Below are 14,002 nucleotides of genomic sequence, written 5' to 3' on the forward strand. Positions count from 1 at the left end.
TTCTTCTTCTTCTTCTTCTTCTACTCCGCATTGTTTTTAGGAATTGAAAACCATGCATATCTCAAGAATCGAATCTTCCATATCACCAAGCTCATTTAATGTTCGCATTGGGGGTAGCGTGTTTTTAATTTCCCCAAGGCAGTGAAAGATGTCTGTTCTTCTCTTCCTTCGGTAGCTTACAAAAAAAAGCACACATTATACAAAGTTTTACAAGGTTCTTATCTTATTATAGTCTGCACTCCTTTTTCTTTTTTCCTAGATTTGGGTGTTGGAAACTAGAAATGAGGGGTCCCCTCATTAATATGAAGTACTGAGATAAAGGCTTATAGTTTACGGGACAAGACAAATGCACATAAAAATATATGTCCATTGTTGCCATGACAACTAGGGAAAGGGAGCTGTTTTCCTCGGAATAGAGGATTAGAAGCTTGGAATCATGTGGATAGCATTAAATGCAAAGGGAGTGAGAATCGGCCTTAGGGTTTCCAACTCTTATAATTATAAGCTGCTTGAGTGATTCAGAAACCTTTTGATACGTAAGAATGCAGGCTTCTTTTATATATATATATATATATATATATTTTATGATTATATAGATATATCCTATTAATTTTTATAATTATGATCTGTTCTGTTAGATAATTTCTTTTTAATATATCCTATTAATAAGGGTAAAGTTAATAATTATTTTTAAGATAATGGTTAAGTAATAATAAGACAAAGTTCATTATTTTATTTGTAATAATTAAATAATTTTATTAATTGATGATAAATATATAGTGTTTTGTATCTTATTTTTAACTAATAAAAGTGTTTGAATATTAAAAATAAGATGTAATAAATACATCTTATCTAAAAATAAAGAACTGTTTACTGTTATTTATCTATCGCCAATGCCAATGGTTAGCATTACTCTATTAATAATTATATTATTTTATATAAAATTTTTGTAGAAATTTCTGCTTACATTAATTATCTAAAAAATTATATCTGGTGGCAAACAAATACATTGGCGAATTGAATACTAATGACCCGGAGAACATTTAAATTTGTTGATATTTTTCACGCGTTTGCTTTTAGTGTTGTGTTTAATTTTTATTTTATTTTAAAATATCTTTGATGATATTATTTTTAAATTTTAAAAACAAAAATAAACATGCTTGACAAAATTTATTTATTTATTTTATACGATGACTAAGTATATGTAATATTGCACTTAATAGTTATGGAAATGAACTAATTAAAAAAAAAATTGACCTCATTATTTTCCTTTATTTTTTTTTTCCTTTCTGTCTTTTTATAGTTGGGTTGCCAAATCCAAAACTTTTGCTTCCATAATATTCAAATATGGACTTAGCAAAAAGAACCTTGAATTTGGGACCTCAAATTCTGAATTTGCTGTGTGCAAGTGCATCAACGGGCAAATTTTATGTTGGAAAAACTTGAACACATAATTTTGGTATGCTCAGTTTTATTTTAAAATTAATTAATTCTTATAGAAACAAAACAAACAAATAAATAAGATTTTCCACAATATATTAAGAACAAAAATATAAAGTTGAAAAACCAAAGTGAATCAACGGACCTTAAGTTAATTAAGCTCACAAGACAAGAAGCTTGATCAATAATTTATTTTTACTTTATATTTAGAATAAATTTTTTTATGAAAATAAAAAGAAAAAATGACACCATTTACATGTACTTATATATCTATATATGACAGAATATTTTTCCCCCCACATAGACTAGACTTTTTGAGGTGATTTTCAAAGTACCAAGTAGTATTAAAAGTCATACACGGGGGAACACATGAGTATATTTTTAAGTCAAGTTAATTTTGAATATAGATATATTATCTTTGGCAATACCTAAATAATTGAGAGAATATCAATGCCAAAAACTTCTCTTGACAAAATTGAACTTGTCTTACCTTTTGAACTGGCATTGATAAATGAAGATTCTAGATTTTACTCTTGAATTAATTAATTAATGAAGGACTTGGAAAAAGTTAAAATTAAAGAAGAGAAATTAATAAGAGACGGTTCTTTAAATTTAGGTGATATATATATATGTCAATATTGCATAATATTAGTTCATTAAATATTATTAATTATTAAATTTACTAAAACACTCTTAAAGTTCACTAAACCCCATAAAGTTTGAGAAACCATTGAGTTCTACCCGCCGTGTCCAAAACTTAATCCAAAATTATGTCTTGTTAAAAGTCTTCCTTCCTTGATTCCTAATCAAACCTTACATGGAAAAGTTTTTGGTATCAGCAACTTTTTGTTTGCTTGTGATTTCGAAAATATTTTTTTGTTCTTGGTTTTTCAAATTATGAATGTCATATATTCACAATAAAAATATTGACTACTGTATGATTCGAATTCAAGCAAAACCGGTTTATATAAAATTCTGTACGGAGAAGCTATATATCGTTTTCCTTTCCCTTCCCTTCCCTTCATGTATATGTAGTAATTTCTAGTTCAGTCAAGCCCGTTGATGGCCATTAATTGAAAGGGGCTATATTAAATCTTCCCGCAACATGGCAGGCGTTGAATAACTTAGGTATTATCTCGATAGTAGCCCTGCATTTTGGTTGTTTAGCTATATATATATATATATATATCAGGGTGTGACCATTGATGGCGGGACGAGAGAGATTAATGAATGTATGTATCAATTCATGTTTCCACGTGAATGTTTGTTCATGTTTGCCAACTAACTATGAACAAACATTCACGTCGAACCCACCCATCTCTCTCTCTCGGTCCGGGTTAGGGGTCACCTTTTCCACACATAGCAAATTACAAAGTCTTCAAATCAAAGCCCCCCCTACTTAATTACCTAGCTAGCTAGTTCCCCTCCCTGGCTTATGATTCTTCTCTTGCTTCATTTCTTTCTCTTGATATACTATATATTATTATTATATTCATTTGTGATAAATGTTATTGAATTTCGGTTCGCCACAGGCCAGGCCAGGCCAGCTCCTCGTCCCTTCTTGTCGTATTAATGTCAAAAATTATTCAAAATCTCAGTACCAGCGTCAAAAATCATACAAAAAGGAGAATACACATGGACACAGGAGTCAGAGATCGGAACGTGCAAGTCCTATTAAAAAATTCTAAAACAAACGACGCCGTGGCTGCTCCCACCCCACTCTCATTCTCGCCCGCCCAACCTCAACACTGCTGTCTATGCTTCGGCAAACGGAATGGCTTGATCGGCTTAGTGGATTTTTTTTTGAAAAAAAAAAAATTATTTGAACTTATTACCTGAAAATTAGAATTTAAAATTTAAAATTTGAAATTTGAAATTTGAAATCCAATATGTGAATACTAAAATAAATATTTGTTTTTAGGTCTAATTGGTATTGAGTTATACAAAGATATTTAATTGAATTTGGTTAAAATGTTAAATGATTAAAAATAACATATAACTAGTTAAAATTAAAATTTTGTATTATTTATTTTAAAAAAGGTAAAATTGGAATAATTAAGTTGGGAATTTTGATGAGGTTAAAAAGATTAAGAGTATTATCAATCACTCATCAGACTGTGTATTACGCATTCAACTCACCCAATGTGACTATATATGAACTTAATTTTTAATGTCAAATGGTGTTTAAATTCACTTTAGATTTAGCCTAAAAAATAAATAAAATTATTTCAAATCACTCCATCCAATCCAAGCACAAACTTAAAAATTTGGTGTGCGTTATTTTGAATATTGTATATCTTGATTCAAAAAGCATTTCCGTCTTTCGGTCACTCATATTAACAACACTACCTTAATAGCACTATTTTGGATTTATCTGTTTCAGAACCATTATAAATAGTCCTTCCATGATCATTGTCTTGCAAGCACTTCAGCATTTTGCCTCTTTAATTACTTCCAAGATCAGACCCAAGTTCCCCTCTCCCCACCAAAAATGGGCGGAACCTCGCCGTGCGCCTCCTGCAAGTTGCTGCGCCGCCGCTGCGCCAAGGACTGCATCTTTGCCCCTTTCTTCCCTCCCGACGATCCTCAGAAGTTCGCCATCGTTCACAAGGTATTCGGAGCCAGCAATGTCAGCAAGATGCTCCAGGTATACGCAATAATAATAGAAAAACATAAGAACCCCATATCTATATGCATTCTTTTCTTGTATGTATGTATGTGTGTGTGTGTGTGTGTGTGTATATATATGATAAAATACAGTTAAGTTGCATTAATGGAATGCTCCTTCTTATCTTCATACATGTTTATTGCCAAAAACTGAGTGCATTAGTGCTTCAAAGAATCTGGAAATTACTGTATTCCATTCTCTTGCCACAATTTCCTGATCTCTGTTGCTTAATAATACAAAGGCTTTAAGCTATATTTAGGATCACATATAAAGTTTGCAGCTTGTTATATAAATTGATATTGTATATTGTTACAGGAGCTGCCGGTTCATCAAAGAGCAGATGCAGTAAGCAGTCTGGTTTACGAGGCAAATTCCAGAATGAGAGACCCGGTATATGGATGCGTTGGGGCGATTTCGTACCTTCAGAATCAAGTGTCGGAGCTTCAAATGCAGCTGGCGGTGGCCCAGGCGGAGATATTATGCATCCAGATGCAGCAAGAGCCGCCAAGCTTGCCACCGCAGATAGGGGGCGGAGGCTGCCCAGATGGTCAGGGAACGCTTCTTCTTCCATCCAGTGATCATAACTTCATTAATAACATTAATCCACAGCAGCTGAGCTTCGCTTCTTCTAGCACTAGTGTAATCCAAGACCCTCTCAAGAGAGAATCTCTGTGGACGTGACTTGATTGCTAGCTGTAGAAAATCCCATTCCTATTCATCGTCAATGGTTTTATCAAGGGTCTTAATTCACTCTTTCACGATCTCATTGCAGACGTCTTTACTGTGTTTGTATCCATCTGTTTGAGGGAGATCAGTGCATGTTGGATGGATAAAAAAAATTGATGGTTTCGGCACACTTAATTAAATATTAATCTGGTTTGTAAGAAGATTAGTTAATCTCATGTCGGCTTGTAATTGAGTTCAGTTGATCCTTGTATATTTTACAGGGACTTTCTTTTTAGAAAAATCTAGGGAAGTATTTTAAAGGTGATCACATCAAATTGCTTGCTTACAACACTAACAAAATGGTACAAGCCCTTCAAATTTTTAACAAGTAGATTCTTAAAATTACTATGAGAGAGAGAGAGAGAGTTGAAGAATTAAGGGAAGAGTTAATGGGTGCGGTCAACCAGCCATGTGGGACGTGTAGAGTGAGAGTAAAGCAGGGTTAAGCTTAGCTTATCTTCATTCCATCTAGAGATGGAGCAGAGAGAGAGAGAGAGAGAAAGTTGAAGAATTAAGGGAAGAGTTAATTGATGAGGTCAACCTGCCATGTGGGACGTGTAGAGTGAGAGTAAAGCAGGGTTAAGCTTAGCTTATCTTCATTCCATCTAGAGATCATGGAGCAGCCGACATGTCTATCTTTGATGAGTACTATACTGTTAAAAGTGTTTTAAGAGCCCGTTTTGGCTTAGCCTAAATTTAAGAGTTTATTGCTAATAAATTGTTAAGCATTTAGATAAAGAATTTATTTTGGTAGATTATAAATTACTTCAAAATATGGCAGAGGATAATCGTTTATCAAATAGGTTGTTAGAAAAACTTGTAAGTTAAAAGCTTAAAGCAATGAGAACTTGTAGGTTCTTCATGATTTAGTAAACAGATTAATAAACCCTTAAGTTCCTGAAGAGCTTGAAAGCTCCCATTGCTTATATAAAGAGATTAAGTAATATATCCAATCTATATATATATTATAACAAAACAGCCGTCAAAATTTTTCCCGCCCATTTTCAGTTACTATTTTAATATTTTATTATATTTTTTAATTTTTTTTGTTTACCCGAAATAGAATTTTTATAGGTCATTAATTAAGTCTAGATTAGTGAAAAACATGTAGTTCTTGAAACACGTAAATGATTTTTTTATGGTTGAATAGAGTTTGAAAAATGTGTAAGCATGCTAATAGATGAAGAGACAAGATCTAATCTATATTATTAATTTTTAAATATTAATATAAAATATTAATTGAAATAAATTACAAAAAAATGAAACTTTTTTAAATCGGGAGAAATCTTGAGATATCAGGTAATACCGTCGAATACCAACTGTCAAGTAAATTTTTTATTTTATTTTTATTTTATATATAGTTTAATTAATTTAAAATTATTTTTTTATAATTTTAAATGTTATAATTTTATATATAACTTAAATGTTATAATTTTATTTTTTAACTTTATTTTTTTTATTACTTCCTTAAAAATGTGACATGTCTTAAATGTGATAATTAATTGCTAAAGGGAATATGTAAAATCATGTATGGATAATCAATTTTAAAATTTTGATTATTATTATTTATATAATTAATTGATTATTTAAATTATCTTTATTTTATATATAGTTTAACTATTTTAAATTTATTTTTTTATAATTTTAAATGTTATAATTTTATATATAACTTAAATGTTATAATTTTACTTTTAAATTTTATTTTTTTATAGTTTAATTTGTTCTTTTCTTAAAAATGTGACATGTCTTAAATGTGGTAATTGATTGCTAGGAAAAATATGTAAAGTCATGTATGTATAATTAATTTTGAAAATTTGATTATTATCATTTATATAATTAATTAATTATTTAAATTATATTTATTTTATGTAGTTTAATTAATTTAAATTTATTTTCTTATAATTTTAAATGTTATAATTTTATATATAACTTAAATATTATAATTTTATTTTTTAACTTTATTTTTTTGTTGCTTTCTTAAAAATTTGATTTATCTTAAATGTGATAATTGATTGTCAGGAGAAATATGTAAAGTCATATATGGATAATCAATTTTGAAAATTTGATTATTATCATTTATATAATTAATTGATTATTTAAATTATTCTTATTTTATATATAGTTTAATTATTTTAAATTTATTTTTTTATATTTTTAAATGTTATAATTTTATATATAACTTAAATGTTATAATTTTATTTTTTAACTTTATTTTTATTTGTTGTTTTCTTAAAAATGTGACATGTCTTAAATGTGGTAATTGATTGCTAGGAAAAATATGTAAAGTCATGTATGTATAATTAATTTTGAAAATTTGATTACTATCATTTATATAATTAATTATTTATTTAAATTATCTTTATTTTATGTAGTTTAATTAATTTAAATTTATTTTCTTATAATTTTAAATGTTATATTTTATATATAACTTAAATATTATAATTTTATTTTTTAACTTTATTTTTTTGTTGCTTTCTTAAAAATTTGATCTGTCTTAAATGTGATAATTGATTGTCAGGAAAAATATGTAAAGTCATATATGGATAATCAATTTTGAAAATTTGATTATTATTATTTTTATAATTAATTGATTATTTAAATTTATTTTTTATATTTTAAAATATTATAATTTTATATATAATTTAAATATTATAATTTTACTTTTTAACTTTTTTTTTATTATTTTCTTAAAATTTCACCTGTCTTAAATGTGGTAATTGATTGTTAAACATGTAAAATCATGGATAATCAATTTTGAAAATTTGATTATTACCATTTATATAATTAATTGATTATTTAAATTATCTTTATTTTATATATAATTTAATTAATTTAAATTTATTTTCATATAATTTTAAATATTATAATTTTAAATATAACTTAAAGGTTATAATCTTATTTTTTAACTTTTTTTTTACTTCTTTAATAATTTGACCTATCTTCAATGTGGTAATTAATTATTAGGAGAAATATATAAAGTTGAATAACCAATTTTAAAAATTTGATTATTATTATTTATATAATTAATTGATTATTTAAATTATCTTTATTTTACATACAATTTAATTAATTTAATTTTTTTTTATAATTTTAAATGTCATAATTTTATTTTTCAACTTAATTGATTATTGTCATTTATTTAATTCTCCTTTTTTCCATTGGTCTACTCCGAAGATGTTCTATATGTTGGACTTGGAGAAATTAAATACAAATTAAATTTGTGTTTTGAAAATTATGTTAAGTAAGATTCAGATTGTGTGGCAAAGCGTGGGAAAAAAAGAGAAACTTAATGGTGACATGTGATTTGATAAATTGAGAGAAATTGAAGAATTTGAAGAAAGAAAAATTAATAGAATAAAACAAATATCTCTCTCTCTTCTTCCTCTTCATTCCCGTTCAACACTTTCATTTCCTCTCTTCTCCTTTCTCAATTCTTCTTCTTAAATTTTCTCTTCTTCTTTACTTTTATTTAGTAAATTTTAACCATATTTTTTTATCCAGTTTAGTCTTCTGGTGTAACATAGCACCACTATTCTATGAAGTGAGTGATATGAATACAACTAGAAAAAATTAGGCATTAAAGGTTCGTGTGGCACGCACATATGAGACAAATACATGTGAAAATTAAAAAAAAAAATGTCTACAATTGAATGCATATTTTAGAATAAAGAGGTTAGTTATCTTTTATTTATTTTTTTTTCCTGTTATCGTGTAATTTTTGTATTTTTTTACGCATTGCTTATTGTATTACATGTTAATTTAGGTTTATTTTCTATATGGTTTCGGGATAGAGTTATGTACTTTTTATTATTTGTCTACCCTTGAATGTATATAAGGAAATCTTTCAAAATTTATAATCATTTTGTTGTATTCTCATGATTGTAACATGATTATTTTATTTATTTTTTACTTATTTATTGTGGTTTTCATTTATTGTAATTACTAAATTATACAACTTTCGCTTTAACGATTTGTTTTTTTTTTTTACGATATCTATGCATCGCATGGGTAATCCAGTAGTTAAGTAAATAATACGTATATCTATAAAAACTCTCCCGGATGGGATATATTGAAACATTAATTATCCAACTAGCTAGCAACTGCATGTGGGTTAGGGCAATATCTTAACATAAACCATTTCTTAATTTTTATGATATATGTAAAGATACTGGGGGAAAGGAGAAAAATTAATATCCAATCAGTATAGGTGGCTTGAATAGATATTATGTATGTAAACACATAAATGTGAGCCTATTGAACTTTTATTTCTTGGTAATTATTTATTGAGAAGAAGATACTATATATATATATATATATACATGACTGACACTCATAAAATCTTTTGTTTTTGTGAGGATAAATATATTCTATTTCTATCACCTGTATAATTAATTAATATACCATAATAACACATGAATCTAATTAGAAAAAAGGTTGGAAAATGTTATATATCTTTGATATAAATTATAAAAAATATAATTATATATATAGGTAAAGATGATTGATGAACAATAATTAAGGTTGCGTTGACTTTATTTTTTAATTTTTAATTTTAAAATTTGAATTTATTTTTAATTTTCTATTTTGATAGTCATTTTTTGAAATTTAAAAATGCGTTCTCTTTATCATTTTAAAAAACTATTTCTCAAAACAGAAAATTAGAAAACGCGTTCTCTTTAAAATTTTGAAAATAAATTTTTAATGATATTTTATTCAATAAATTTGATTATTTAGTAAATTAAAAATATTTAATGTTAATATATTATTAAAAAATATATACATTTTAAAATTAATAAATTTTATAATATTTTTTCCCATTACAATAATAAAATATAAATAAATAAATAAATAAATAAATGTGTTTTGAGTTTAAAATTTTTTTTGGATGAAAAGACTCAAAATAATTTTTTGTTGTTTTGAGTTTTCTTTATAATTTTTTTTTTTGTTTTCAAAAATTCAATTTTAAAAACAGCAAAAAAAACATATTTTTATTATTTTAAAAAATTTAAAATTAAAAATAACGTAAAAACAACAAATAGAACGCAACCTAAATGTTTAATAATATTATATGTTATGAATTTTTATTTTATTTATTGTTGTTAAAATTAGTATTACGAGAATCGGATTGAATTGACGGCCAGTCTGATTGGTTGAATTGGGAATTAAGCAAGAAATTAATTAGTCTAGTTCATGCAAAAACTTGTTCGTTAGAAAATTTGTCCGAATTTGTATTTAAAAATCGTGGTTCAACCGATGAACCGGTTATTTATTGATATATGGATATTGTTTGTTTAATTTTTTATTTATAATTTAAATATTCAATCATACATTTTATTTTATTTTCATTATAAATTTGTATTAATATTATTTCATACTTTTTAATGTTACTTAAAATACTTTTAAAATCTATTAATCTTTTTGTGAAAACTTTTATTTTTTTAAAATTTTCATATCATAATTTTAATTAACATATATTTATTTTATAAAAAATAAAGTCGAGTTCTATCTTGTGAATTTAGAATATATTTTAAATTTAATATCGCAATCCAATTATAAGAACACTGGATGAATAATTTTATCGTAATAATTTGATTTATAATTAAATTTATTATAATATTTTAATACTAAAATATCACAATTTTTTAAACTCAAATTTTTGAATGAGCGTCCAAAATTATGTCTTCTTCCTCATGCTCTTTTTATTCTTCATATCTCTCTCTTCTTTCATATCTCTTGTCTCATTCTTTCTCTCTACTCGTTCTCGCTGATGCAGCCACCATCCACAATTGTTGAAGTCGTCGCCATCAACACTTATAATCACCATTCCAATTGCCACCGACACTTCCATCTCCTTCTTTTTCTATTTTTTTATCTGAACCTTTATCTCCTTTGACGTCTCCATCGTTTGCCATCGACACCTTTATCCCCTTTTTCTTTGGGTCTTCTGTTAAACTAATATATATATATATATAAATATATAATATATTTGAATATAATTAAATATACATATTTTTTAAATAAAAATATAGATTAAACAAGAATAAAAATAAATAATATATTTTGAGTTAAAATATATTTTTATGTTATTATTTATTTTTTTATTTATATTACTTGTATAAATGTGAAATATAATATTATGATTTTGTTTAATTTCATATACAATTTTTGATCTTTTAATTAAAATAATATAAATAAATAATAAATAAATATATATATAATTATTTATACATAAGATAATTACAAAATACATAAAATTTTATGTTTTGTATAAATAATAAAGAAAAGAAATATAATTGTATTGTGATGGATATAAGAATATATTTTTTTATTAAAAAATATTATAATATTATGATTTATGGTTTGATTTGCATTTTATAACTTAAAAAATAAAATAAAATTACAAAATATTTTTTTAAAAATAACAAGCCAAACTATACTCTTAAAAATTTGAACATGTTATAAGCCAATTTTTTTAAAAGTAACAAAATAGGTGAGAGGACTAAGGGAGACCTTGGAAGATAAAGAAAAAGCTGCTCTCAAAGGAATACCATGAATTTTACTAAAAAAATAAAATCAAAATATAACTATTGAAAAAAAGCCAAATGTCTATCAGAGCTGCATCAAACAAATTTAGTTTTCCTTGTCCACTATTCTTCACTTATTCAAAATAATTGGCCTCTTTTAAAACTCTCCCATTTGCTCAAACAGATTTAAATAATTTATAATCTCAAATTTAAATAATAAATAATTAAAAAAAACACAATTTATAATCTCAAATTTAAGCCTTCAACTCTCAAAGGGATCGGACCAAAAAGGGAAAAAAAGAGAGCAGAAAATACAAAAGTCCATGTAAACCATTGTTGAGTTGTTTTTCAACTTGTTAGAATACTAAGAGGCTGTTTGGCTTAGCAGTTTGACCGCATATAAGCTATTATGTAGTTGATAAGCTGTATAGCATTTGATGGTTAGGTGTTTGGAATCAATAATAAGCGTAAAAACTACCTCACGTATACGCTGTTGTAATAGCGTTTAACAAAAGTTGATACCCCTTAGCTTTGCACCAACTTGCCAAAAAACGCTATTGGGTTTATTAAGAAAAATATCAAAATGCCCTCAAATATTTTTCATATTTACACGAGGATCCTTCTTCTCCCCAGAGTTCTCTTCTCCCATCATCTTCTTCGAAAGTCTGCTCTGCCATAACCGTTGCCGTAGCCATCGCCCTTCCATACTGCCGTTGTCGTCGCCTTTGTCTAGCTGGGCTGCCACAAGCAGCCTCGTTCCAGATCTGGGTCGCGCCATCACCTATCGCTTCCTTTTTCTTTAGATCCACCACCGCAAGACACCGGGCTTTCTCTCCAGATCCAACATCGCCGTTGTCATCGTTGGTGGGTCTCTTCCTTGTCGCGCCATCGCCGTCTTTGCTTCCGTTGCCGCCTCCTTCTGCTTCCAGTTCCTTGGATTCTAGTTTCAAGTTCAAGTATGGCTTTGAAGAAATGTTTGATGCCTTTGTAATTATTAATTTTATTTAATTTTATAATTTTATTTTTATGCACTAAACCTAAATTAATAAATATAAAGTATTGTATTATTATTTTTTTAATAATTATGTATAATTTATCAACTTGTAATTGTAAGTATTTTATTAATTAGAAATTAATTTATAATTTTTTGATCAAAAATAGTTTTTTTATGCTTTTTAATTATATTATTTAGCATTATGTATATTTTAGTCTTTTTGTCAAGTTCTGACAGTTTATCAGCTTTTATAACCAAATACATAACTATTAACAAATAGCTTAAAAGCACACTTATCCAAACTCGTTATCAACTTAAACACTATACAACTTTTATATTAACCACTACAAGAAAAATGACATTTAGCGACGGATAAATCCGTCGCTAAAACATCAAATTTCGTCGCTAAAAAATTTAGCGATGGATTTAGCGACAGGCATCTTCCCGTGGCTAAAAGTGGCATCGCTAAATTTTAGCGATGGACTTTGTGACAGGTCAAATTAGTGACGGAATCAGCGACAAAAATTTTCGTCGCTGATTAAAAAAATAAAAAAAATTTAAAATTATTAAAAAAACTTTAAATTAGCGACGGAAAAATTTCCGTCGCTAATCAACAATGGAAACAGTTCAGTCGCTAACCTTTATTTAAAAAAAAAAAAAATTTAATCTATGGGCGAACACATGTGCGCGCCTCGACATGCCAAGTGGCGCCGCCTTAAGCCACCACGTGTACACTGGAATTAATCCCCTAGCGCAACCTCTTTTTCCCCTTCCTTGGTTTTGATCCTAGGTCCCTCACGTGGGCGTGCGCGCTTGACCGTCCGAACTGCAAGCCATCTCATTATATAAACTGCACATATTAATTATATACTAAATTTAGCTGCAACCGTTTTAATTTTATTTTAAATCTTTTAAATTCATAAATTAATACTTTAAAAAATAAATATTATAAATTTTTAAGTCAACTAATGTACCACTTAAATGTTATAATTAATTAATCCCTTAAATATTTAAATTTTATTTGATTAAAAATCAGTTTAATACATTTTTGTTCTTATAAATTTTACAATATTATATCAATTTACATATTTTAGTTTGTAAATAAAATACATAAAATATGCATTTAATACTAATTTTTTTTTAATTTTTATTTAAATTTTATAATTATTTAGCAACGAGGTACTCCGGTTGCGAATAAAATTTAATTTTTAATTATATATTTAATTTAATTTTAATTTTTTACTAATTATTTAATTTTTTATTATTTAGCGATAGAATATTTCGTCACTAAATAATATTAATTTAATTAAATAATAAATTAAAATTTAGCGACGGGACAATCCTCGTCGTTAAAAAATGAAAAATAAAAAAAAGAAAATGCAAAATTTAGCGACGGGGCAACCCGTCGCTAAAAAATAAAAATAAAAAAATAAAAAATGCAAAATTTAGCGACGGGGCACACTCGTCGCTAAAAAATAAAAAATAAAAAAAATAAAATATAAAATTTAGTGACAGGGCAATCCCAGTTGCTAAAAAATAAAAATAAAAAATAAAAAAATACAAAAATTAAGCGATGGGGCAACACCTGTCGCTAAAAAGTTAAAAAATAATTTAAAAATGTTAAAATTTAGCGACAGGACAACCCTGTCG

General features: G+C 26.6%; 1 protein-coding gene across 1 annotated transcript; it reads left to right on the plus strand.

Annotated features, from left to right (window-relative positions):
- The first annotated feature begins 3,893 nt into the window (after window positions 1–3,893).
- On the plus strand, window positions 3,894–4,940 carry LOC127797754 (LOB domain-containing protein 12-like). The gene is made up of 2 exons (XM_052330891.1): window positions 3,894–4,087; window positions 4,424–4,940. The coding sequence occupies exons 1-2, from the start codon at window positions 3,932–3,934 to the stop codon at window positions 4,787–4,789; spliced, it is 522 nt and encodes a 173-aa protein (XP_052186851.1). The 5' UTR covers window positions 3,894–3,931; the 3' UTR covers window positions 4,790–4,940.
- Window positions 4,941–14,002: the final 9,062 nt, after the last annotated feature.

This window comes from Diospyros lotus, chromosome 3 (assembly GCF_014633365.1).
Source record: "Diospyros lotus cultivar Yz01 chromosome 3, ASM1463336v1, whole genome shotgun sequence".
Lineage (NCBI taxonomy): Eukaryota > Viridiplantae > Streptophyta > Magnoliopsida > Ericales > Ebenaceae > Diospyros > Diospyros lotus.